Source organism: Calonectris borealis, chromosome 15, assembly GCF_964195595.1.
Source record: "Calonectris borealis chromosome 15, bCalBor7.hap1.2, whole genome shotgun sequence".
Lineage (NCBI taxonomy): Eukaryota > Metazoa > Chordata > Aves > Procellariiformes > Procellariidae > Calonectris > Calonectris borealis.
This window is the reverse complement of record NC_134326.1, coordinates 3,830,377-3,855,849: the sequence shown is the minus strand read 5'-3', so window position 1 is coordinate 3,855,849 and position 25,473 is coordinate 3,830,377. Positions and strand designations below refer to the sequence as shown.

The 25,473-nt window shown below is 48.8% G+C and overlaps 1 protein-coding gene across 9 annotated transcripts in view; it reads right to left on the bottom strand.

Moving 5' to 3' along the window:
• SIL1 (SIL1 nucleotide exchange factor) overlaps positions 1-25,473 on the bottom strand; it is a 101,800-nt gene that overhangs the window by 19,423 nt on the left and 56,904 nt on the right. For all 9 annotated transcript variants that reach the window (XM_075164064.1, XM_075164061.1, XM_075164060.1 and 6 more), the window contains 3 exons: positions 25,162-25,258; positions 22,051-22,242; positions 17,149-17,270 (listed from right to left, as the gene is read on the bottom strand). In XM_075164064.1, coding sequence (XP_075020165.1) covers positions 17,149-17,270; positions 22,051-22,242; positions 25,162-25,258 — 411 coding nt within the window. The remainder of the gene's footprint in view (positions 1-17,148; positions 17,271-22,050; positions 22,243-25,161; positions 25,259-25,473) is intronic.

Below are 25,473 nucleotides of genomic sequence, written 5' to 3'. Positions count from 1 at the left end.
ACAATGAGATCAGCATCCACAAATGTCCTGCCTTCTTCTGTCCTTACTCACATCCTTCCCCTTCTGCTCCCCCCAGCAGCAAGGACACCAGCTTGCCACCAGTCCAAGGAGGATCAGTACAGCTCTTCATCCCCCCTCACCAAATGGGTTGGCTCTTCACCTTACCCCACAGTTGATGGTATCGAGTGGTACCAGCACAGCAAGGTGAGACGTTCCCCAGGCTGGCCAACGCAGAGTCCAGGTCAACAGGTATCGTGGGCAATGTGACCCATCCCAGCAGCTGTCTGGAAACCATCACCCCATAGAGAATCAGTCATCACGCTGACCTACCTCCTTCCCACTCTTCTTCTGCCTATTGTGCAAAGGCAAGAAAAAATACTCAGTTTGATCTCAGTTGATCAACTTGGAATTCAGCAATGGATGTCATCTATTCTTCTCCCCCAGGAGGGCTCACTGGACAGCAAGAGTTGGAGACAAACCAATTATGATGGGAAGTAGGACTTGGACAGGCTTTGTTTAAGTCCATCTTGCAGAACCATTATGTTTAGTTCAAATTCTCTCTTTTGTGTGTGTTCTCTGTGAATTCCCCAAACGCAGCAGGAATCTTCTAGCGTGCTTGCCATGGGATGAATCTGGGCAAGTTCCCGCCCTCAAATGCTCATCCATGTTTACGTCCTTCACGCTGTGCTGTGACAGCACGTGGCACATAATGCCTTGGGTAATCTGGGTCCACATATTTATGGCAACGGACCTCCGTATTTCACAGCACAAATCCAGGGACCTACAGCTGACTGTGGACACATTACTCGTTCTTGAAATGTAGGCCACAAAGCTACTTTAGTTCTGCTTTTGCTTGTAAATCAGAGGCTTACATATGTAATTGGCCTAACCGTAAGAGCAAACAACAGCAGTGGTAGCACAGTGCCAGCAATTATTCATGCCTATAATAAACGCCTGTAAAATTGAAAGCCAGCCTTTAGAAATCTGGCTCCTCACTGCACATATGAAAAAACAAAAACTCATGTGCAGGGCCTGGCCAGTGGAGTTTTTCATTTTGGGGGAGAGATTGAGGGGGGTAAGGATTTTTTTTTTTTCTTTTTTCATTCTATAAAAACACCACTCATGCCTATGTTTAGGTCACGGATTATTTTGGCTATACTTCAGAGTTTTGGAATAAACCCAGTGAAAGGCACGGAGGATAAATCTGCCCTGCGTATTCAGAGAGTAGGTCTCTGGGAACAAGCACAGCTGATCCCCATCCCTCGGCATGTGGGAAACAGAGTGAATTGTTTCCAGACAGCCCTTCCGCCCTGCCTCTGCGCTGAGCCAGCAGCGAGCCTGCAGAGGAGCTGTCGTCCCTGGAGATGACATGCAACCACTGGCCCTACCGCTTCTGGTGCTATTCCCTGCGAGAGCAGAGATGCTGACCCGGCGTCTTGGACAGGTCCCACCAGTTAACGATGGCGTCCTCGCTGATAAATCACTCCTTCGGGTCGAGCCGCAAACGGCACGCTGCCTCTCTTTGCCCTCTTCAACCAACCGTGGCCACGTCTCACTGCAACAGGGCAACGCAGCCGCTCTAGGACTTGCAGGATGAAAGGTGTGCGATCATTCTTTCTGCTATGCGCGTTTCTCATCCACAACGCCACAGCAACCCCTATAAAACTCTTCTAGCACATTGCTGAAAATCAACACGGTCTTCCTTGATGGCAAAGACCCCACTAGCAACAGAAGTCCGCCCAACTGGGTGGTCCTCACAAGCCCAGCAGACAACACCCTGCTGAGGTATTATCAATTTTAGTCCTTGAATTGCTTTAACAATTAGGAAGGTTGAAAGGTGTTAACGCAGTGAGCAAATGGAGTGAGGATGGAGCGACTGTCAGGGGGCAGACCTGCGGCCTGATGTACTGGAAGGCACCACGCAGGTGTGGGTGACTACCAGCAACCCCGTCACACAGCAAACTGGCATGTCACCCATACTACTGCCCTGAAAAGCAATCAAGTCTCCTTGGTCCCTGCTGAGTGAAACACACGGTCACCTATCACAAGATCCTACAGATGCCCTTCCACGCACACCTCCTCACACACCCGTTGGCCAAGGGCTTCGGGGTCCGTGGTCCAGCAGCTTTGCTGGCCTCACGTTCCCCCAGCATCACGTCAGCCCTTTGCTTCCTAACGCTCACCAGGCAGCAGCAGATTCCTCCCATTCCAGCAGCAACTTGGAGCACGACAGTAGCAGGGACCTTCGACATGCTTTGGACCGCCAAGGTCAGAAGGTCTGAGGTACTGACAGACTTCCTTAACCACAAATCAACCATTTTATATTCTCCTTTGGCATTTCTGGTTGTTTTTCTCCTGCTTTAAGCAGCGGCTGAGCATGAATGGGAAGAGCTCTGTAAGGACTGCTCTCCCTCTCTTCGCTGTGTAAAGCTTCCCTCTTCAGAAATTTTCTGTAACTACCAAGTTTTAGTACCTTCTGAAGGGAACCGCATTCATCACAGTTCAGAAGGGACCTTTTGGCCTAATCCCCACTAGAAAAACTGCCAAACTGATCCTCCCATCTCACAATTAACAGTGACAGAGACTTCGCCATACCGGGCCATGCGGTGCTGCTATGACAACAGGAACGGGAGACTTGTTAAGGGTCTCATCGAGAGGGATAACAAGCAATCATGGCTCACAGAGAAGGCAGAAATCAATGAGAGCTGTTGATATCACAACATTTTGCTGGCTTGGGCCAGGTATTTGGTGAGCTTTGAAAGGTTGACTCGCATTGTTATGGCACAGTCACCGCGAGTACAACTTCTGAGGACAGGCAGATTCCTGGGGAGTAGCAATGAATATTCATGAAGGAACTCAGTTTGGCAGAGGAAATGAATCAAGCGTGACAAATGCCGCCTATTAGGAAAAGAGGGTGGCGTCTATTTTTAGTGGAGTTAAGCAAACATTAAAGCTCACTCTCTAAGAACTCCAAATAATACCACTCGCTGGCTCTGCCTCTCCATCACCAGATAAGAATTTAGCAGCACGTTGCCACCAGCCAAAACCCGCTCGCCTGAACAGAAGTCTTCCGATTCAGCCCCCGTATGTGTTTTATAAAAATAAAAGTTTTAATCTCTAATCTGCATAGGAAGATGTGACGGTTTCCACTAGGATTTATTTCCCCCCCTCCAGAATCATAAGGCTTGAAGGAACCTTTTTAAGACGGAAGAAAACGCTGCATTCAAATCTTCTAAAGGAGCACTCACGTGGAGCTGTAATCACTTCAGATGCACAGAATTATCAGGAGGAGAAAATTCATCTCACTTAGAATCAAGACCCAATTTGAAGCAGAAAGGAAGAGGCTTGGTTTGCCGCCGTGCCAAGCACTCAGACTTTTCACTGAAGTCAAAGAAGCTACAGCTGCTCAGAGCCATTGAAAATCACGCCCAGAACCTCCAGCGAAACTTGTTTGCAGAGATGGCAGCAGGCTGATAAGGATGTTGACTATTCCAAATAGGCCCACGTTATTTTATATTTTTAGAGATACTTAGCTTGCCTGTTATTATTATTAAGCAGAGGTGGAGTATTTACTGCCTGCTTCTCAGAAATCTGTAAAAATGTTGCCTTTTCAGCAGGCTCCTCTTTTCTTCTGGTGAACATTAAAGAGTTCCCTTCTCTCACTCTTCAGGCTTGTAAGATGCCCAATTAAGTAAGACAACAGAAAGAGAATACTGCCTGATAAAAATAACACGGTCCCCCCAAAGCTATTTGAGAGGCCTTGATCTCATAACCTCAGGTGCTCCCAACCTGAGATTCAGACCCGAGCATTTGGAGAGGTCTCTCCAGGGTTGTCCTAACAGTGAGCACTCAGAAGACCCCTGGGCAAGGGGAGAGCGTGAGACAGGGGTGAAGGACCCTCGCAGCAAACTCCCTCCAGGCTCAGCTCCTGCGCTCGCCCCTGCTGTGCACCAAGGGCCAACTCTTCCAAGTCAAAATGCCCCATTTCTTACTGATGACTCCACCTGCAACACCACCGGGCTTTGGACCTTTCCTGTACAGCTTCAAACGTGGTCTCAAAGACGGCTTACAAAGAAGCAGCTCTGAAGTCAGACGTGTCAAGTATTTATTATTGATACCCGTCTGTGCACCAATCAGTGGGAGAAAATGAACAGCAGAAAGACGCGGTCTTTCCCGGAGCAGCCAAACCCCGGGAAATCTGTTGACCGCGCACGCAGGCGGTGTCAAACATCTGTGACTTGGGGATCAGAGGTGGTGTCTCCTCCCGAGGTTCCCACCCTGGCCTCTCCCTCCCATCGAGCATCCCCACGATTTCCCTGGCTTTCAGGTTACAAACTCCCCTGTCACCTAGAGGGGAAGACGCCCACCATTAATGAAGCGTGGCTCATTACTGGGTGCACCGGGGCAACCTGCATCCCCAGCACGGCACATACGGCTGGGTCCCCACCGGGACAACAGCCAGCACGCGGAGCTGCGCGTACATCATCTCCTTGGCGCATTACAGTGCCATTTGTTAGTAAAGTTGGCCCCGCTGTCTTTTAGAGAGCACATCTCCGTCCCTCATTGCGCCGGCCCTCAGCAACTGTTGCCATGGTTATTACATTTGAGTGCTTTTCATCAAGAAGATGCTGCAACTGCTGAATTGTCTTTTGCAAGAGTTATTTAGGAATAACTAGTTAGTAAGTAGGAATAACGGGTTCAGACTGCCCACAGAAGCCACAGATCCCAATTATTTTTTGCTTTGATCCTGCCTTCTTTCTGGTCTCTGCCAGGTTCAGGTTTAAAGTGGGGGTTAGAGATAAGCAGAAGAGAAGAAACGCTTCCTGAAGGGAAACGCACTCGGCTCTGCCAGGAGATTAAAGGTCTCTCTTCATACAAAGCCTCTGCTTTTCAATCAATCATAAATAGGCTATAACAAGGCACAGCAATCAACCAGGAAACATATATCCTCACCTGTCAGGTTCAGAGGGAGAAATGAGATGTATTTTCCAGCTCCATCACGTTAATTGTTAATCAAGATATTGTGGGCAAAGCCCAAAATCCGTTCATCAGTCAAGGGGAGTAACTGATGTCCCAGCTCTCTCCCCCTGCAAGGCGCGGGCTGTGCCTGCCCCGGCAGGCGAGAGCGGCTCTCCCGGCAGGCACCAGCCCACGGCTCTGCCGGGGGTGCCGGCGGTTCGCGTCGGGAGGTGGCCGCATTTCAGACCCACTTTCAGCATCACAAAGTGAACGAATAAAGCCTGCTCCAGAAAGCCAAGGCTGTTTTGTTTAGCTCTCATTTAAAGCTCTGAAGAGTGACTGGGTAATGATGGAGCTGGTTTCCCCCTGCAGATCGGGTCCTACAGCGCAGTCCGTTAGGCTTTTAATGACATAAATGCCTTTTTCTGCTCTGCGTTATCCCTGGCGCAGGTTTTGGGTAGGGAGGTGCATACCGCAAGACCCAGAGAACACTGCAGCTAAAGGAGAGGCACGTGGAGCCTGCTGCAGCCTGTGCATCCACCAGCACCAGCATTCCCAAATCCCATCCCGTTGCAGCAGAGGGGGCTGCCCAAGGCACAGAGATCTAAAAGAGGGAAGAAGACCTCAGCTTCATTCACAGGAACAAGCCCAAGGGCAAGAAAAATGTATTAGATGTAAGCCAAGCACATGTCACACCTGGAGCCGAGCAAACATGCCGTGCTGTGCCGCTGAGACACTCAGCAGAGCCACAGCACTGGGTTTTAAAAGGGTGTCTGCCCAGTAGCAACTGGTAGGGACACCCGAGTCCCTGTCAGAGGACTCGGGCACTGAAACTGGAGCCACCAGCCTGGTGCAACGCCTGCCCGCCGGGGCCGAGTTCGCCTCCTTGTACTGACAAGGCAATGGATGGCCGGCAGAGCGCTGCGCTACTCCCAGCGCTCCGACGAGCACCGCGCTGCTCGGTGACCACCCACCGATGGTGAGCTCTTTCTTGTAAATAGACTGTACTTTCCTAACAGCCGCACGCTAAAGACAAAGAACTGAATTTGGATGATGTGACGCCCAGAGAAATCGCAATTCAGCCTTTCCTGAGTTACCAAAAGAGACAGAAGATGACTTCACTTATTCTATCTGAGGTAGCTGGATTTAAAGAAATTAAATTTGTCAGTTCATTAGTGTGTAACGTAAGAATGAAAAATGCATTTCTAATTCCTGATCCGCTAATCCACAATCCCCTGATCTGCAATCCTCAGAGTCCCCAGGGAAAGAAAAGAAAATCCACAGCAACCTTATAGTATTTCTCTACGACTTCCTGGGCAGGTCCTGCAGAAAGAGCTCACACTATGGAACCTTCCTCCCTCTCCAAAATACACCTTGGCAAATTTGCTGCCCTGCTAGGGGGTATCGGGGATAATAAAAAACAAATTGCACTTGTCAGAATAAGTGAACAATGGTTGTTTTGTGAGGTGCCCGGCATGATGCTTTACGTGTTTGCTCAGGTCCCCATTGATCTGCAGTATCAGCTCGTTTGCAGCAGCCCTCCGACTCGTTAGGACAATTAGCAAGGTCCCAGTCACACTCTTAACTGTGCAGTGCTGCACAGTGTGGCACTGCAGGAGGGGGTGCTGGCGCCTGTGAAAAGACTGCCCCGGCTGGACCTAAGAGATGCGTCCCTCTGTACCTTCTTCCCGGCTGATGTGCACCCGTGGACGCTGTTCCTCGTCCGTTTTGCCCCAGGAAGCTGGGTTCAACGTACCCCTGCTCTCAGGGCATGGCGAGGGCGCAGGGAGCGCAGACCTGCCAAGCACGCCCACAGTCATGGACCAGTTTGCGTACCTTAACCATGATCTCCACAGGCAACATCAACTTGCCGCACCAAATCCTTCTCTACATTATTTTAGACCCCTCTGCCTCATGCTAAGGTGGAGGCATCCACAAGCCCCTCTTTGGCAAGCGTGCCCCATGCCAGCACAACCCCTGCACAGAGAGATCAGCTGCGAGCACTGAGCCGTGGGGTGGGAAATCGGGCCATCTCCTGGGGCTGCCACCATTGCACTTAACCATCCCCTTCGCACCCTCTCCAGACAGACGTGCTGACATAACTCCATAACTGATCTGGTTTTGCCTTGGCAATGCACCTCTGCCTTCACTTGCTGCTTCTCCCCAACTCCGTAGCTGCTCAGAACTTGCCTGCCTATGCAAGCGTGATCACGGTCTGAGCTGCAAGGCCAGCTTGCACGGGGAGGACTGGCTCCCAAAACATGATGGAGAGATCTCCTTTCTGCAACATCTTTTCTTCCTGCTTTCCAGAAGGTATGTTAGAAATGGTTTAAAGGTCTTTGGCTACAGAGTCCAGAAACATCCGCTAATACCAAAGCCAGTGCAGATAACACCCTCTGGTATTTCTCCATTACTCCCTTTCGAGGGGCAGGTCCATCCTCCACATCTCACAAGGATGTGAAACCACAGCCCCTGAGGGAATTGCTCAAGGTCACACGTGGAACAGGAGCTCAGAGCGGAGTCTGAACTCGCTGCCCCCCCACACCGCTTCCACACCTCCACATTCCCATTCCCAAGTTTTTTTGGAACATGCCTTAAGCTATTCCCCCACTCCCGGCCCTGCTCTCCATCGTGGCAGTCGCACAAGAGCCATCGTGCACAGCTGCGGGAAGCTCGAGGCCAGAAATAGCAGCTCATTACTAAAGCACGTCATCACACGCCAAGGACCCCGATACGCCCTTCGATCCCCTCCCCGACGCCCCGACCCGCACACCGCTTTCACCGCTCCACCAGCCGGTCCCCCCGTGCCCTCCTCCAGCAACAGGTCCCACCTGGAAGGGGACAACCCAGGGCTGACTCTACCGAGTGACATCTGCATTCCTCCCGCTGAGCTCCTCAGCCTGCGCTCGTGGAGATTCATGCTGCTGAATTGATCTCCAGACGCTGTCGGGGTAGGACCAAGCCCTGACTCCATTCCACTCTTGAAGGTTTCAATTAATCATAAAGCCAATTCCATTTTGGGCTCCATCTGTCTTTATTCCTTCAGGGACTAATAATGCCTCACCATGTGTTTTCACACACTAGCTGAACTGAAATTAAGACAGATTTCAATACAAAGTGCCCGAGAAGAAAATGCATTTTTTAAAAAGAAAATTTCAGAGTTGTTACCATTCTCAGCTTGGAAAAAGATCTTGTTAAGTAAAAGCAGCAGGGTATTAATTTGGAAAACAACTCAGGTGAATTCCTGCTCGTTGCAAGACATGCAAACACACTAAAATCATATTTATAGGCTTTTATGACAGAGTATGTATGGAAATGTAACACAATCTGCTGCCAAAGGGAGGTGAGGAACATGCAGAGGGAGATCAGAAACGCTCATGTGTGCAGCCGCCAACCAAAGGGATTCTGGCAGCAGACACCCTGCTGCACCAGGCATGGACTAAAATCCAGAAACCCTTTTCAACCCTCTCTGTTGCACTGACAGAACGAGATAAAAAAAACAAGAACCCTTGTGGTTCATCAGATACGGCAGGTTTTTGCTGCTTAAGGCTTAGGGAAACCTCACTTGCATGTCACCGTAGCGTTACCACCCTGGGTTTTTTGTTCCTACCTCCGCAAAATCCAGCCAGAGGGGCTTTGCGACCAGCCAGGCCTGCACGTCCACTTTAATAAGGCAATTCCTACGTTGATCTGGTGGTTTATACAAAGCTACAGCCCTAATTATTGATCTTGGCAGATGGAGCTAAGGATTAATGACCTGTCCCTCGAAACAGCCACCGCGGGGCTGTGCCCATCGTCTCCCGACTGTCAGTCCGGCAGCACCAACGCATTCACTCGCTCCTCACCCACGCAAAGATGCGGTCCCACTTGGGCGGTAGCTGAGACTGACGCAGGCAGGGATGCTCAAAGCACAGGCCAGCTCCAGGATGATTAACAGAAGGGAAGAGGTACTGCTGGGCAACAGGACAGAATAACCGAGAGAGTCATGAACGTGGAGAGAAGCAGCGTGACAGGACATTCACCATGACCCACATACCGCCTGGGCTCCAGCTAACACCATCTGACTGCTGGAAGAGTCCTTCCTCTTTCCCATCCCCTGTTTTCAGGGCATTGAAAGGAAAAAAAAAAAGGAGAGACAGTGTGGAAAGAATGGTTGCAAGAAATTATACGATGCATTCCACATTAAATTCATCAGAGACAAAAACAGAGAGAATCTGTGAGAACTGAAGTGCGCTGGAGGGACAGCTAGACGCTTCTGATGGAAGCAAAGACGCAATCCTTTGATGGTTGCCTTCTGGAACTGGCTGCACTACCTTGGAAACTCATTAAATGCAGCAGAAAGGACAAGTGACGTACATCTATTGGTGCTCCGAGCAGCAAATTAGTTCTCAAATCTATTCAGGTCTCATGCAGCGGCGTCAAGGGGCTAAGGCTCGGTGGGAAGCGGCTGCGATAGCGTTTCTCCAACTTGTGCGATGACTCCAAGCCACCCCGCGGGGCGGGGGCCGCCCACCGGTCCAGCTCCCCAGAGACGTCTCGCGGCCGCAGACTGCTGCCCTGACCGGCAGGGCTCAGAGGTCTGCGCAGCTTCTCAGACAGCCAAGGCAGTGAGTCATCCCCTTCCAAAACATGCCAGGCAGCTCCGAGGGCCTCTGACGGACATCTCCTTTTAAGCAGAAATAGGATCATCTAAAATAAAGACAGCTCAAAATCCAGCTCACAAGAAGACACAGAATGTCAGCACCTGAGGGAAGAGCAAGTAGTCAACAGCGATGATGAGTTTCTTCAGAAAAAGATAATTTCCAGTAAGCTGTTGTATTCCCCCTCTGCAGAACACCACCCTGTTCAAACACTTGGAGAGCCTTGAGGTTGGCAGCAATCTGCTGGAAGACCTGAGGAACAGTCTTCATGGATGAATAATCAACTGTTTCAATGAATCTTAAAGCACACGAATAGACAGATGAGGAAAAACTTATCAAAACACTGTATCAGGAGAACAGGTAGGCTGGAAGATGCCAACCGGGGAACAAAGTCACATGCTGGGACTTGGTCCCTCTTCAATCAGGGCAGGCAAGGACGAGTCTTAGATGCCGTGCAAGCCTGCGCCTGCTGGCTTGCCTTATTTTGCCTCCTATGCAAGCTCTGGGTCCGGGAGCTCTGCCCTCCTCTCCTCAGCACAAGGGAACGAGCAGGGGAGCAACAGAGGGCCGGTGAGTAAATGTGGCTAAATCCAGAAGACACCCCACGAGAGCTAAGGGCAGCCCCCCAAGACCCCTCCGAAAGCCCGATTCTGCCACTACCATTCACACGGCAAACCTGGTTGGATCTGCCTTTGCATGCTCGCTGCGTACCGCTTGCCAGCAATTAAATCCAACAAAAGCTGCAATCAGGGAAGGGGTAGGAGGGTGCACACAGCGGGACCTACAAAGGAAGAGACGGGATCTGGATCCTCCTATACAAGCTCAGACAATAGCCGTAATCGTAATCGCTGGGTCAGTTCTGTCCATCCCAAACCCTGCGGGGAGCAGGTACGTAATTGAGGCTGGATCCTGCATTTCCTGCTCTCGTTGTTCGCCTTCCTCCCATTCTTCGCTGCTTTGTTCTATTCAATGGACTTTTTCAAGCTCCCTTCTGAAACACATTAACAATGGGCTGCCACAGCCTCCTGTACGCCGTGATTAAAGAGTAGACGCAGATGCCTCTCCTTTGTGGAGCGTTTTGCACCTATTACTTGGAGGGAACGCGGAGAACACGCGACATGGGAAAGTCACAGCAGGTCAGGAAAATAATGTAGGTGTTAAGTCAGAAAATCTTTGAAGCTTGTGAAGCCATTAGCTGAGTGCACAGGCTGTAGTAAAAAGGATAAACAGAGAACATGGATGATGAATAAATAGTGGCTGAAGAGACAGGGGAATACATGTTGCATCCAGCGATGAAACCAGGTCTATGCTGAGAAACAGCAAGTTTGGGGTGGTTTTTTTTGCAGAAAGTGATTAGGTAACCAGTCCGAATGCATATTTTAAATGGAAACCACCACAATAACTCAAATGCTTTAGCAGAGAGCATTTACTAAATGAGAAGAGACAGAAACAATGTGTTTTATATAATGCATGACCTGGCTGCGATGAGTTTTTCCTGCAGGTTGTCACCAACCTCCCTGCTAAAGAAAGGTGCTGCCAAGCACTGCCGGAGCGGCTTCCCGGCGCTCCCGACCCCTGCCACATCCCTGGGCAGCGCTGGCTCGCCCCTCGGGGCTGTGTTTTCAGGTCACAGGTCTTAAGAGCGAGCAGCAGGAGACCGGCAAGACCCTGCACAGCTCTGGGAGCGCTCACCTCCGTGGGAAGGACAGGCGGGGAGGAGACCACCTGCATCGTCAAGGCTGAGCCCCGTGATAACCGATAAAATGCAACGGTACTCAGTGCTGGGGGGAACCGTGCAGGTTTGCTCGCTGCTGAAGTGTGATGTGAGGCCAAACACTCCAATTTCAGCAATTTGCATCTTCACTGCTTAACACCGTTGTCCTCCTCTCTCGCAGCACCAGCCCTACTCAGACCCCCCGGATGGGGCAACTCACTCCAGAATTCCCACATTTTACAGAAGTGACAACATCCTCAGCCTAAAACCAGTCCCACAGGGTTAGGCTAAGATGTCCATCCCACCTTGTCAACTCTCCAGCAGTTGCATGGGGAAAACATACCCGGCACAGGATGAGCACCCGACCCTGCGCTGCTGCGCCCTGCCAGCTTCCAGACACCAGCATTTCCCCAGCATTTAAATTACCAAAGCATTTATGAAAACAAAAACAGGAGCAAACCTTGGATTCTAGATTTTTCTCACGAGGTCTGCTCTCCCTGTCTGCCTGAGAGCACAAGGATGGCGGTTTACTATTTAATTGTTAATTACACTTTCTTGTTAGATTTCAGACGCTGAAAAATGTTTAGGGATTTATTCTTCTGTGTAATTAACCATAATGATGAAACACAGTTTTATACCGCACTGCAGTTTTTGTTAAGGTTATTCATAATGGGGAAAGGCTAAATAGGTTGAGTTCATTATCGTTACAGAAAAAAATTGAGGTGACCCAATCAAATTAATTTGAAATTAAGTGCAGTGGGGCTGATAACTCCACACAAGTCAGGAGTTCAAATAAAAATAGAAGGGACAATCTACAAAGTAAGAAATTACAAGCGGGCAGGGAGTCGAGCTGGAATTACTGCAACTGGGAGGTGGCAAACACATGGCGTTGGTAAACAGGGCCACCGACAAAAACAGTGAAAATGGATAAAGAGATGGGCAAAGATTGTAGGATGTAAAAGGAGAAGCTGGAGGAGGAAGAGCCGAACATGAAGATGGATTTGAAATAAATGGGTAGGGACAATGCTTGTTAAGCTAACTAGATTTATTTCTCTGCCCAGAAATTCTTATGTCCTTACAAGACAGCATCAAAGCAAGGTCTTTAATTTTACTTTTCCGGGGTTTATTGCTTGGGCCTTAATGTTATTTAACAGCAGTGAGTGTCAACCACTTTCATTGCAAAGCTGGACTTCATTCAAAATCGTTAAATGTGGTGGAAGCTTTTTCCTCTTGACAAAGACATCCTGAAAAGCTGGTGCTTCTCTGACAAAACATGGAAGTCGCGCACCCTAGGAGAATGGACACCACCGAAATACTGATGGATAGAGCAGGGACGGGGAGCCACCATTCCCCCATCCCTCCTCCCAAAGAGAAGATGAGAAAGCAGAACCGAAAACAGCCGGACATCACGATGCCGAGCACTGCTCAGACACCCCAGCACAGCACTGCGCAGGGAGGCAACGGAGCCCATCGCTCTGGGCTCCTCTTTTAGGCTTATCTTGAAAAGCAGATAGATGTTTTATGCCTCTCTTTGCTTTGCCAAAATGGTGCAAGCTCTAAACAAGCCTCAGAGCTGGGTAACATGAATAATGATGATTGGGATGTTCATGATGCACGTTGTCATAGTTTAAGGGGTTTAATCTCATGGGAAATGGTTAAGACAAGCAATACCCTGACGCGAGCCATCTCTAGGAAGCTGCTACAAGACGATGCTCGAGTTATGACCTGTGATGAGTTTACTCCCAAGTCTTTACCAAGTCCTGTAACATTTGTTTTATTACTCAGGGCCAAAAGAGGGAACAGGGAGATCCCAGTAGCGCTGGGCTTGTTGGAAGGGGCTGTGCTGGGGACTGCCCTGCATCCTGCTAGGACACACGGCAAACGCAAGCTCGGACCATCAGTTTGAAATCCTGTCCCCAGCTACCCAGTTTGAACAGCACACGGGTTTTTAAAGGACTGGTCAAAACGCCACAAATCTCTCAATGCAGCTGCACAAGCGACTTTCCTCCTGGCTCCCCACTTTGGCCATGCCGAAATCTCACCTTCTGCGCTTTCTGCCCTCTCCCCATGAAATACAAACTGCTTCTCTTTGCCTTGAAGGTCCCACGGCTTAGCTTCTCTCTGTCCTCACCTCTAATTCACCCCTAAGCATATGGGGAGCATTTGGGATAAAGCTTCAAGAATGCATTAAATGTAAATTATTATTCCCCTTCTAAACGGATTACAAAAATCTTTTTATTACAAAATATTAAAATGTTCAAATTATTGGTGTGGAAAAACGTTTCCTGGAGGTAAAGTTTTTAAAAATTGAGTTTTTAATCACAAGCATAATCCTTTCTGGCTACATTTCCAGTCTTGTGAAGCATCTAGATACAAATTGTGCAGAGGCCTGGCTGTGCTATGAACAAAGGAAGATGCTGCCTGTAAATAGCTTAGAGGACATCAGAAGACACTTCTCTCATCAGCAATCTTTTTTAGCTTAATATAGCTCCTCTTTGCATAAAGCATTGACATTTTTGCAATGTTTGGACCCAATGGTGCGAATGCTGATTGTCATCCGAAGATACTAGAGTGTACCTTCAAAAACATGCAAGAACATTTTTCAGACAGTAGTTTTACTTGCCTCCAAAATGCTGTATCTTAATATTTCATACTTATATATATTTAAATGTTTGTACCACCGGATAAATGCTAACATGCTTTTATGCTAATGCAATCACCGAAAATCCAGATAATGTTGTGTATTGGCATATACTGTTAGTGAATTATGGATACCTAAATGTACAATCCCACATGCCTAGCAATTATTTTTGTTAGTGCATTTAACTTTTATTTGCAATCAGAGCACTTGAGGATTGTTCAAATGAAGTTTACTTTTGTAAACTGCTGAATGGAAAACATTTTGTTAAAGGTTTAAAACAGTAAGACTGTGATGAGGTTGCAGAGTTGCAATAAGGGCACCGCTCAGAAAAATCTACCAGATGGAACAATGTTTGATTTGGTCACAGACTCGGCGATTAAAACCCAAATGCCTAAAATGAAGGACATATAAGAGAAACCAGAGATGAAATCTTGATGTCCTCCTTACCAGATCACCCTCTTCCACAGCAGAGACTCGCAGATAGAGGCAGACGGATGCCGGGAGGACAGCATCCGTCCAGGCAGCACCCTGGCAGCTAGACCCTGCGACCCTTTGCCTTGCGAACCAAACTCTCCTGTGCTAAGGCTGCTTTTCAAGTCCAGTTTAAGCCAAATAAAGTCCAGTTAAGCCAAATAAAGGCTTAAAGGAGGGAGAAATCCTGAACTACCCCCGCTGTACCTTCTCCTCCTCCTCTTTCTCCTCCTACTGCCTTTGCTGATCCAATGTCTTGGCCAAGCCCGTTGGCTCAAGGACCTGATCCACTTGAAAACCATTTTATCCCAAATCAGTTTTCAGCACAGCCAGACCTCTGAGCCAGGTACCAGCTGGACTGCGTGCAGGCAAGACTTGGGTGATGCAGCTGGTTGCTCCATCCCTTACCTGCTTCACTATGATCAGAGTTAAAGACAAAACAAATCTGGAGAAGACCTGGATATTTTTAAGAGTTGAAAAGTTCTGGATGTGACCCAAGCACGTCTGAGACTGCTCAGCATCCCGTGGTTTTCTCCTGCATAAAACAACTTGCCTACAGACAACGCCAAGCTCCCTCTTCCAGATTCAGCTACGCCAGGAGTTAATGACCTCCCGGGCTGGGCTGAGGAGCTGCTATGATCATGCCCTGATTCTCCCCTGGGAAGGTTTGCCTGGCTTGAAACCGCTGGCCTGAGCCAACCTGGCTGAAGGGACCTGGGAGGTGGCCACAGACCCATTTGGTGAGCAGCAGACCATCACCTCTTGCCCAGGCATGGCTCAGCATCCAGCGTAGGATGTGATACCAGCCCCAGGCACACGAGTACAGATCAGATCGTGGCCCTACAGCCCAGTGAGCTGTGGTACTTCTGGGCATTTACTGGAAAGCCCTACCACCTAACTGAGGCCCCTAGGAACAACCATGAGTGAAGGAAATAAACAACAACCCCTCAGAAGAACACAAGACATCAGAAAATGCTTAGCGTGAAGTACTTGAAATGCCCGCGGCAGTTTAAATGGAGCACGGAATAAGCTGAGAAAATGTATGAACAAACAAATTAAGCAGATAGCACAAAGCAGACAAGTTGGCATGTAGGTGTCTATTGAGAAAGCTTAAGCACAGCAAGGGGAAAAAAAAGCAAACCCAGAAACCAAGCACAATATTTCTCACATTTTGGAACTGAGCTCCCAGACAATACATCATCCAAACCACTCAAAATTACCATCTGTCAGAATGTCCTTTAAAGAAAAAAAGGTCTAAAGTTTCCAAAGCAGTATTTTAATATTGTCATATTAGAAAAGAGATTGTTTCTGTCCAAAGAAAGGCATTTGCAATTAATTGAGGAATACTATATAAAACCATTAGTTTCATGGCCATTGCTACACGCTCATATGATGAGACAATGAATTTCTTGATTCTTGATCATGTCACATTAGCTAAATCAGGAAAGAAGCGATTTAATAGCCCTTGTCATTTCGCAGGTTACCTGCAAATGTTTCTGGAGCCTCTACATGGTTTTCTCTTTATGAAACGTATCATTAAGAGTATACGTGCTATTAAAGAACCTAAGGAAACAATATTGCTTCAAACATTAAGATACGCCAGAATATGAAGAGTGGGTCTGTGTTTCTGATGCGAAAGAGCACATCTTGTGATCAATAAGTCAAACTGTTTCAAAATACAAGCTGGATCCTTTCCTGGTGTAAATCTGGGTACCTGCTGCTGCCCATGAGGCCACAGTACTTCATGCATGCTGAGGACCAACTGCATCGCATACAAGATTGCAAAAGAAATGCAGATTTGTAGACTACATATTAGACTAAGTGATAAATAATTTATAATGGTGGAGAAGGTGACCACTTTTAGGCATAGGAATAGGCAGATATAATGGTCCTGACTTTCAGTCTTCACGCTGCACTTCTGACCTTGAAGTTTGGGTCCATCCAATGTATTTCTAAAGTCTCTGCAGATGTGAATGTGCAACACACACACCCTAAAGCCCCAAAACAAAAAGGGCACCAATAAAACCCACTGAGCCCACACGGTACCACCTGTAGCACTACACGTTACGCCCTGGCACAAGGCCGACTGGGCTCCTTCGGGCAACAGCCACCTTCCAAGGAACCGCAAGCATCCTTCAGACCAGTCTCTTCCTGATTCAGCCTGCTGAGCCCCGTTCCTAACCCTGTGTCTAATCGACACCCCTTTGGTTATGCCCGTGGGTCAGAGCCACGTGTCCGAGGGGCTAAAACCCCCCCTCCACAGACCACGAGAATTGCTGTGCTTCTGAAATCAGCATCTCGCTATCCCAACGCGGCCTGGGAGCACGGAGCAGGAGGGAGAAAGGAGCTCCCTGGGGCGCTCATAACTGCACCATCCTCCATTTCTTCCCCCGGAGAGGGCTGCCCAGGGGAGGGGAGGGGAGGGGAGGCAGAATTATTCCCCTCAGACTTATAAAAACAAGGAGCCCAGGGAAATCAAGAAACAATAATAGCTTCCACACCAAATTAGTTCTGGCTAAGTCTAACGAGCAGGGTGAGGACACACTGACACGAAGACCAGGGTAAGTGGGGCTGCAAGGAAAGGGCTAGGCAGGGGAGAAGACAACTCGGTGTGTCGCAGGATGAGAGAAGCCTTCAGCTCCTGCTATTAGAAATAAATCAAGAGAGCTGAAGAGAAGCACAGAGCCCGTCCGGTCTCCTGGGCTGGGTGGGAGAGAGCTCACCTGGACAGCGCGGCTCCCAGGACGAAGGCAGCGTGCTCCTTCAGCACGGCCTCGGTGCTGTTCAGCCCGTCGATCACAAGCTGGAGTCCACCCATGGAGAGGAAGTCCTTGGCGTTGTCCACCTGGGAGAGAGCAGGTCCCCATCAGTATGAAACCCCCAGCCAGATTCTACTCAACAACTCGTCCAGAAGGCCTTGCTTCAGAAAGCACAGCATCTCTTCCCTCCCCGTCTAACCAGCGCTGAGTTTTAAAAGCAATTAAAAATTAAGAGGGAACGACTGTGGCTCGAGTTTTGTACAATCCTGTCTGTGAGCAGTGGATGCCATGGTTGCAGAAGCACAGTCTACTGGCAGGTGGCTATCATCATATGCAGAACGCATCGCTGAAAACTCAAATACTTTGATTAACTATCAAAACTGTTCTTGATACATATTTCGGTAATTCACGTGATGTCAAAAATTTGATAAATCTGATGATGTCAAAAAACCCCAGTTCTTTGCTCTCTCACCTGAGCAGGCCATTACTGGGAACCCAGGGAATTGTATGTTTTGCAAATGCAATTAATTAATTGATGCTCTAATTGCAGCAGCAGGAGTTGGGGATGTTTAAGAGCCTGTCAGCAGCAACGGTACACGGGCAGCACCACCTCTGCTCGCAACGAGGTTCTGGGCGGTTCTGGGCGTTTTTCATGAGCATCGTCAACAACTTCACGCAGACGCAAAAAGAAAAAGCCAGTCCCTGCTTGGAAGGGTCTTGGAAGCCAGGAGCTTCCCCTCGGGGCAGCCTGAGCAATGATTTTTCTAAGACAATATTGGACTAACTGCCAGTAGGGAAAAATTTAAACATTAGTGGGGATTCATCAGTCTTTGATGTCAACCAGACTTGGGGCTAACCAGACACAAATCACAGTGGGCATCTGTTCTCGGAGAGGAGAGTAGAAAAGGGCTCCAAGTGGCTCGCAAACAAAATTTAGAGAAACAGTGCAAAGTGCTTCAACTACAAAATCGGGTCCAAAGTCAAATCAATGCATTTTGGTTTTCAAGGATTTTTTTTTTCAGTTTAGAAGGGAATCTGACGAACGCTGAGAATTGCACGCACAAAAAAATCAGGTTTAGAATTTCAACATTTCTCCTCCCTGAAAGACAGGCAGACAACAGCATATGTTGGTGGATGGAAATAGAACATAAAAATGAGTTATCAGCCGGGCAAAGCGACCTCCCTGGCTTCAGCGAGCAGACCCCACCGATGGGGCGGGACAGGACAAACAATGCGAGGCGTGCAGGGTATGTCGGGCTCAGGCACCGCGCTCCAGCCTGAAGGCTCTTTTAGTCGACAGTGACTTCATGCTTAGTGTTATATTTATCTCAACCCTGTACCTTCACCAAAATTGGCCCTAAGTCAGATATTTTAGGTACCCAAGAGAATGAAGAAGCTACTTAGCTATATGTCCTACGGGTATGTCTTTACCAAAGCAGGACCTGGGGAGCTACGGCTTGTCTCTTCTCCGCAACGGGACAATACCCACCACTTGCTGTCCCTCTGCAAAGCCAGCAACAGAAAACTGATCTCTGCAGGTCTGCTGGGGCTGATTCAGGATTTGCAGCAGCTTTTGTATCCTTTCAGATCCTGTTCTTTTAACTGTCCCTATAAACTGGACCTGCCAGATCTCTTACTTTTTTGCAGGCCCATCTTTGTCTACAAAGAAATCTATGGAGCAACCCAATTTCAGCTACGAGTGGGTGCTTTTATTGCTCAGCCTCTGTAAAAACTCTGAGGTTGTTTTAACACTGGAATTGGACATTGACTGCTGCTCAAGAGGGAATGCATAGACAGGCAGAAGTTTGCATCCAGCATCACTTGTGGTAAAACCAATCGTCCCTGTATCTTCATCAGCACCGGAGTCCTTCAGGCCAGCCCCAGCGTCAGTGAGACACCTCAACTGCAGAATACAAATTGTTCTGCAAAGCCTATTTTGAAGATGTATTTTTTTTTTTTTAACTGGAGTCTGTTGTGAGATCTCCTTCTCTCACTCACCATTTTAAAACCAACAAAAGCCCCAAACCCAACAACGTGAAGGTATTAACCTCTCTGGGGAGCAGAGGATGCTGCGAGGCAGCAGCTCGTGCCTCGTTTCAGTCCGCTGAAATCAGCACGGAAGAAAGTCAAAGATCAAAAGAGCTCTTGAGTAAAGTACACAGGCAGGGTGGGCGAGGAGAGGGATGGGAGAAGAGCAAATATGACAGCAGTTATTCAGGGAGCCGCTTCAGATCAGAGGAGAAAGAAAACGGGGAGGGGAGGCGAGAGAGAAAATGTTAGAAAACGAGAGCGAGGAAGAAGCAGCATGTCAACCGTACACAACGGAGAGGAAATTAGCAGTGAGAAATGGTGTAGCATGTTAGAGGAGGGGAGAGAGGAAGATAAGGAGAGTAAATAATTGAGAGAAAGAGCCTGCAACGCATGAGAACGGGTCTTGGCTCTGCACACTGCTGTGCAAGCACCGTGAATTCTGTTTATAAATGAGTTATGCTCTGGCCTCTTCACATTTACATTTGGTTTTTATGCGTTACAGATAACCTAGCAAGCCAAACCTTTCTCCAAGATGGGCTCCCAAACATGCCAAGTTGAATCCTGACTGATGAGAAGCAAACCAGAGCTGGCAACCAAAAGCTGAGCAAACACAGAGCCCTTGGGCTGACTCTTCAAGAGCGGGAGAGAGCATCGCTCGCCCGGCTCGGCATCGGCCACGGCTTCCCCTCCGCTCCTCGCAGCTAGCTCAGAAGCACGGGCTGCTCCATGACCCAGTGCTCCGGGATGCCCGTGACCACGCCGCGGGGCGGAGAGCATCCTTTGCTTGCAAACCTGCAGGGCATGGCATTTTCCCCTCACCAGGGTGTTTTGTGCCCTGGTGTTTTGCAGCAGCAAGGCAGCCGGAAGCCAAACGATTAGCAAAAGCCGTGGCACGTTACCATTCAGACGGAGGCCGGGGCAAAAGGGAGCAGCGGAGCCGACACCGGTCCCATGCAAAGGTGCGTGCTGCCCCGGGCCACCCACACCTGCAAGGATCCCTGCCCTCCAGCACCACGGCCGCGGCTCGCCGCAGAGGACTCCTGACAAGTTCAGCCCTCCCAGGGTTATGCGGCACAAGCGTATTTGGCTGCTATTCAGTAATTACATTAAGTCAGTGCTGCTAAAGTCAGTACCAAGCAGAGATAATGCTCTGGACGCATTCAACTGGCTGGAAGAAGAAAGAGGAGGAAAAGCCATGCTGGCTTAGAGACAAGTCATATTTCTTATCAGCTTCCTGCCTGATGAGAAGGTGCTGCCCAGCCATCTGCCCCGACAGCGCGGGCACAGAGCAACGTTGTGATTGATGCACAAAGGAGTCCTCTGTGCTCCCTGCCAGCCTCCCTGCCATTTCCCCACTTCTGACCCCTTTGGTGCTGGATGTGGTTCCCTTTGATGCTCCAGGCCCCGCACAGGGAGCGGGGACTGCTTCCCTGCTCCTCTCGCCCTTTGGAAATTGTTTGCCCCATCCCGTGCTGCAAGCAGGCAGGATTTTATGCTGGAATAGTCCAGACTTATGCTGGAAAGCAAAGGATCCCAGGGTGACTGGGGGTTGCTTTTTAGCATGCCTGGCCTGATGCTCTGGCACCCTTAAGCAGACAGAATTAGCCCTGAGTATAAATACGAAGCTTTTCGGACGCCCATTGTTCACACTTATTCTCTGAGTCAGACAGATGCTGTCAGTGAAACAAAAGCATTGAGAACAAACAGCAAGGAAGCCTCTGCATGCGTATGACAGAGATTTAGCGTGAAAATTCAAGACAAAGAGCTTTGGAAATAACACTTCTATTAGCTGGTGCACGGACTCCATCTCTCAGCAGCTCATTCCTTCAGCTATTTTCCCCAAAATACCACATTTGGTTTTAAGAAGTGCCATTCCAGTGAAAGGTCTTGCACTGGCATCTCCCAAGAATTGTCCCATTCACCCTCTGAAAAGATAAAGTCACTGGAAACTCTCCCAGTCTGCTCCAGACTCTCCCAGTCGCCGGGGAGGGAGAAGCCCAGCCCTTTCCCACGAGGCAGAACACAGCCTCCATGCCCAGACACCCACCCAAGCCGCTGCAGCGTGGGAAGGCACCAAGCACAAGGGAGGAGAGCGGCGTGCCCGGAGCCCGCAACCAACGGGAGGTAAAAACGGGCGAGCTGAAAGCACAGCAAGAGAGATCTGAGGAGGGGGCGAAAGCGCGAGCATAAACCCGAGGAAGCGAGATTTCAGGAAATACACTCAACCTCACACAGAGCCAATTAGCACGGCTCAGCTGATGCTCAGCAACTTGCCACTCGCCCGAGCCTCTTCAGTCATTTCTGCCACCGGCCCAGCTGTGAGAGAGGCTCCACACGCCATTTCTTACTCACGCCAAGACAAAATACAGGGTTTTGGGTGGCTGTTGTCTTCCCTGCTATGAAGACATTCTCTGTGAACTGGTGTAAGAGGACCTACCTGCAACCACAGATGCTTTCCATGGAAGAAGCGAGAAAATAATTATTTTTTTAGCAGCCATTACTATACTTACCCAAAAATGGCAGATAAAACCCCATTTCATAAAATTTAGCATACAAAATAAGAAAAAGAGAGGGCAAGAAAAAAAGCCTGAGAACAGACAACAAATCAGGCGATGCTCACCCCTAGGAAACTGCTCGGTACTGGTAAGAGCGACAATTTATTCAAACTTGGATATAAAATAAGCCTGCAGTAGCCCTCTGCTGTCTGTTATTGTCCCAGGATTATGATAATTAAGCAATTTGTATTACCTGATACCGATAAGAAAAATAAACCCACGTTTATGACACTGTATCCCCTGGATTTTACACGGTAGTTACTAATGCATTTTTTGTTACCTGGTGAACATAATATTCAAGATCATAAAGCGCCGCTACTTTTTCATCCAGCGTGGAGGCAGAGCTGTTGAATTTGGCGATTAATTTAAGCATAATTTCATAATCTGTTTCCATCTTCACGTTCAGCTTTTCAAACTCCTCCTTCAGCTGCTCTATGGGCCGGAACTTCTTCCTCACCTCTTCCTCGTGGGCCTTGAAAGCAGAAGGAGGAAACCAGATATGAAGGCAGGTGATAAAGAGAGTCAAGAAAGACGTAGAGAGAAACCCCAGCCCCAGTTCTACAGGGGAACCTGGCTGTCTACGCAAACGGATTTACTATGCGTCAGAGATGCAGGGGCAGCGCTGGAGGGCCCTTCTGAGCAGCCCAGGAATGCAGTTATCTGTAAGATACCCACCTGGGGTACCAGCAAGCACTCCCCGAGGAGCTGAGCCTGTACCTAGGGCTTTGTACACCATTTCTACATCCTATGCGCCTTCCCAAACAATGTAAAGCCCAGAGGCGGGCAGCACTGCTGTTCTCTGTTTGCCTGCAAGCGGATGCTCTCAAGACCTGACTGCAAAAAGCCCTGAGCAACCTCCCCAACCTCACAGCTGACCCTGCTTGGAGCCGGCAATGGGGCTGGAGACCTCCGGAGGTCCCGTCCAGCCTGAACTGGCCAGTGACTCCACGCCAGTGACATCAAGGAGATCTCCTCGGATGGGTATGAAGACGTTTTCATCATCCCAATCACTTAACACGTTTCAGGACGGCTTTATCTCTCAGGGGAACGTATGCACTCGCTGTCGGGGCCAGAAGCTGTCAGAAGGCAAGGCAGGAGGACCAGCTGCAAGATGGGGGCAGCCGAAGGCCATGGGGCTTGGCCAGAAGGCAGCTCGTCCTGCGGCGCGTCTCGTCCCCCTGTACAAACAACACTCCAAGGGCTGTGATGAACCAAGAGAGCTGCGGAAAGGCGTGCGATGAGAAGGAAAAGGCTCTGCCAGAGATCTAAGAGAGCCCCAGAGCCAGCAGGGACCCATTCTCCAGCATCACACTGGTGACACTGGGGCAGGCGGGGACAGAGCCTGCTGCTGCAGGGGACGGAGAAAGCAGAGAGGCCAGACTGAAATGGGCTACCCCAAGAGCAGGAGAAAGCAAGAAAGCCCCTTTTGAAAGTATTCTGTCACAAACACAAACACCAAAACATGTCTTTATACAGGAGTGACGCCCAGCCAGAGGGTTGGCACGTGCAGTGCTACCCTCAGCAACCACTGCCCCGCTCCCCAGCGTGTGAGCAGAAGCCGAGGGCTCGAGCCATCAGAGAGGACAAAAAAGTGATGGAAGTAAAGCACTGCCAATCTAACGGCAGCCGTACAATCAGCGCTAACGACTATTGGCCTAATTACTATAGGTACCGCATGGTAACAGAACGCCATCCCCACCCCAACCGCACAGAATTGCTTTTGCAGGAGCATAGACGGGAACACGCCTGGTGTAACTCAATTTACTTTGACACAGTTACTTCAAGGATGAATTTGCTCCCTGCAGGAGTGATTTTAAATGGAGTACTTTAGGTCCATTAGATGTAGCTCGTTTTAGCCCAGTTGCTGGGCTAACAGGGTTTTTTAAAATACAGCTTATTTTCACATAATAGAGTATCACTAATTTCTGCATTTAAATGACACTCATTTCAAGAAGTCCTGCTATCAGTGATGTTGGCTGCTACATAAACGATCTTTCAGAAAACTAAATAATGCCCTGGTGCCAGATAGGGGAAAAAAAGACTTTCTGCGACTCTAAGACTTTAGAGCCTTGACTCCTACCACTGACACATCGTCAAGGCACAGGCGAGCTAGAGCCTAAGAAACACTGCTGCGTGAAAGAGGGGAAAAAGGCTGTGACCCACCTGATGAGTCGCGTATCATCCCACCAGTGTCATGCCAGTGGCTGGGGACCAGCTCCAAGCCTGGAGAGGGCTGCAAGCAGCACTTATATTCTATTTTACTTTGGATTGTGGGCTATTTGTAACTAAACGGGAAACTTACAGCTTATATAAGGAAACTTCAGCCTGTGTTTCACCACGGCCATGTGGTTTTTACTACCCAGGGCATGAGATTGGAAACTTAAACCATGAGACCACTTCTGGATCCAGCTGGGCAAGTAGCAGGGGATGCTATGTCCAGTGGCTTGTCACCATCACCAAATGCAGAACAGAAGCACCTCAGCTGCACAACAGTTTTTGTACTTCCTCGCTCTAAAAGGAGGATCGCGAACAGCAAAGTAACTTCCTTTACAAATACCGTCACGCTGCAATTCAGTCCACTCTGGGGGTCTGCCGACATTTTTATGAACCAAGCGGCAGTTGAACAAATAAATCAAAACAATGGATAAAAATACATCCAAACAACGGAAAGGAAATCAGCCTGTAGGTTCAAGTTACAAGCGTTTGCAAGTTACTTTTTTGCAATTCAGGTTTAATCACATTGGTATCAGAAAACTTAGGGGAGCAGCATCACACCGGAGAGCTTACTGAACGTACCTGCTCTGGGTTCAGGAAAGACCCCATAGCTTCACTTTAGCATTAGTACACCAAGAACGGCAGTAAGAAATTTGGTGTCTGGATGGCTCATGAGGACGGTTATGTGGACACTGTGCGTCTGGTTTGCTAGTCGAGATCGCACTCACTTGAGTAAAGACCAGAAAGCAGCAGCATCTGACGGCCGATCTGTCGCTAAACTGCTGATCTCAGCCCACTCCACCACTGCAGCCCCCCTCCCCCTCGGCAGCCCACGGGATAATTATTACCGAGAAACACCCTGAACTGTGAGAATATACTTAAGTACTTAAAAGCAGCTTGCGACACAAGGCCTTTAAGTTTGAAATGAATAAAACGGACCTGAACAGAAGTTTTCCATTTTTACAGAAAACCCAGGATTAGTACAAAAGGGGTGAGAGTCTCCCAGAGAACTACATCACTAACAGGCTAGCAAAGGTATTTTAGGTCCATATTCACCAGAAGATTAGTCTGCACAGTATTTTCCCAAGCAGTTACTTTAACCATGATATTCCTGAGACGTGTAATGTGTAACATCCGTGTACTGTGCATTGCTTTAGAAACAGGGAACTCTCCTTACCTTTCTTTCTGCCTTCTCACTTTCCTTCATTTTAGCCAACGCCTTTTTGAGCTCCTGGGATGTGAAAGAATTTGAGTCAACATCCACCTTGCCCAGCCTCGCAGAGGAAACAAAACAAAACACGTTATGAGTGAACAATTTATAGTATTTTCATTGTGATATACTAGCAATGGATAATGTTAGGAGGAAAGGAACTAAGAGCACTAGATTTCCATGCATCTCACTTAAAACACACAAAACCCCTCCACACTCAAGAAAAGATTTGTCTGAGTGCTATATTTTGCGTGTGGTTTGCAGACACTTCATCCTGAC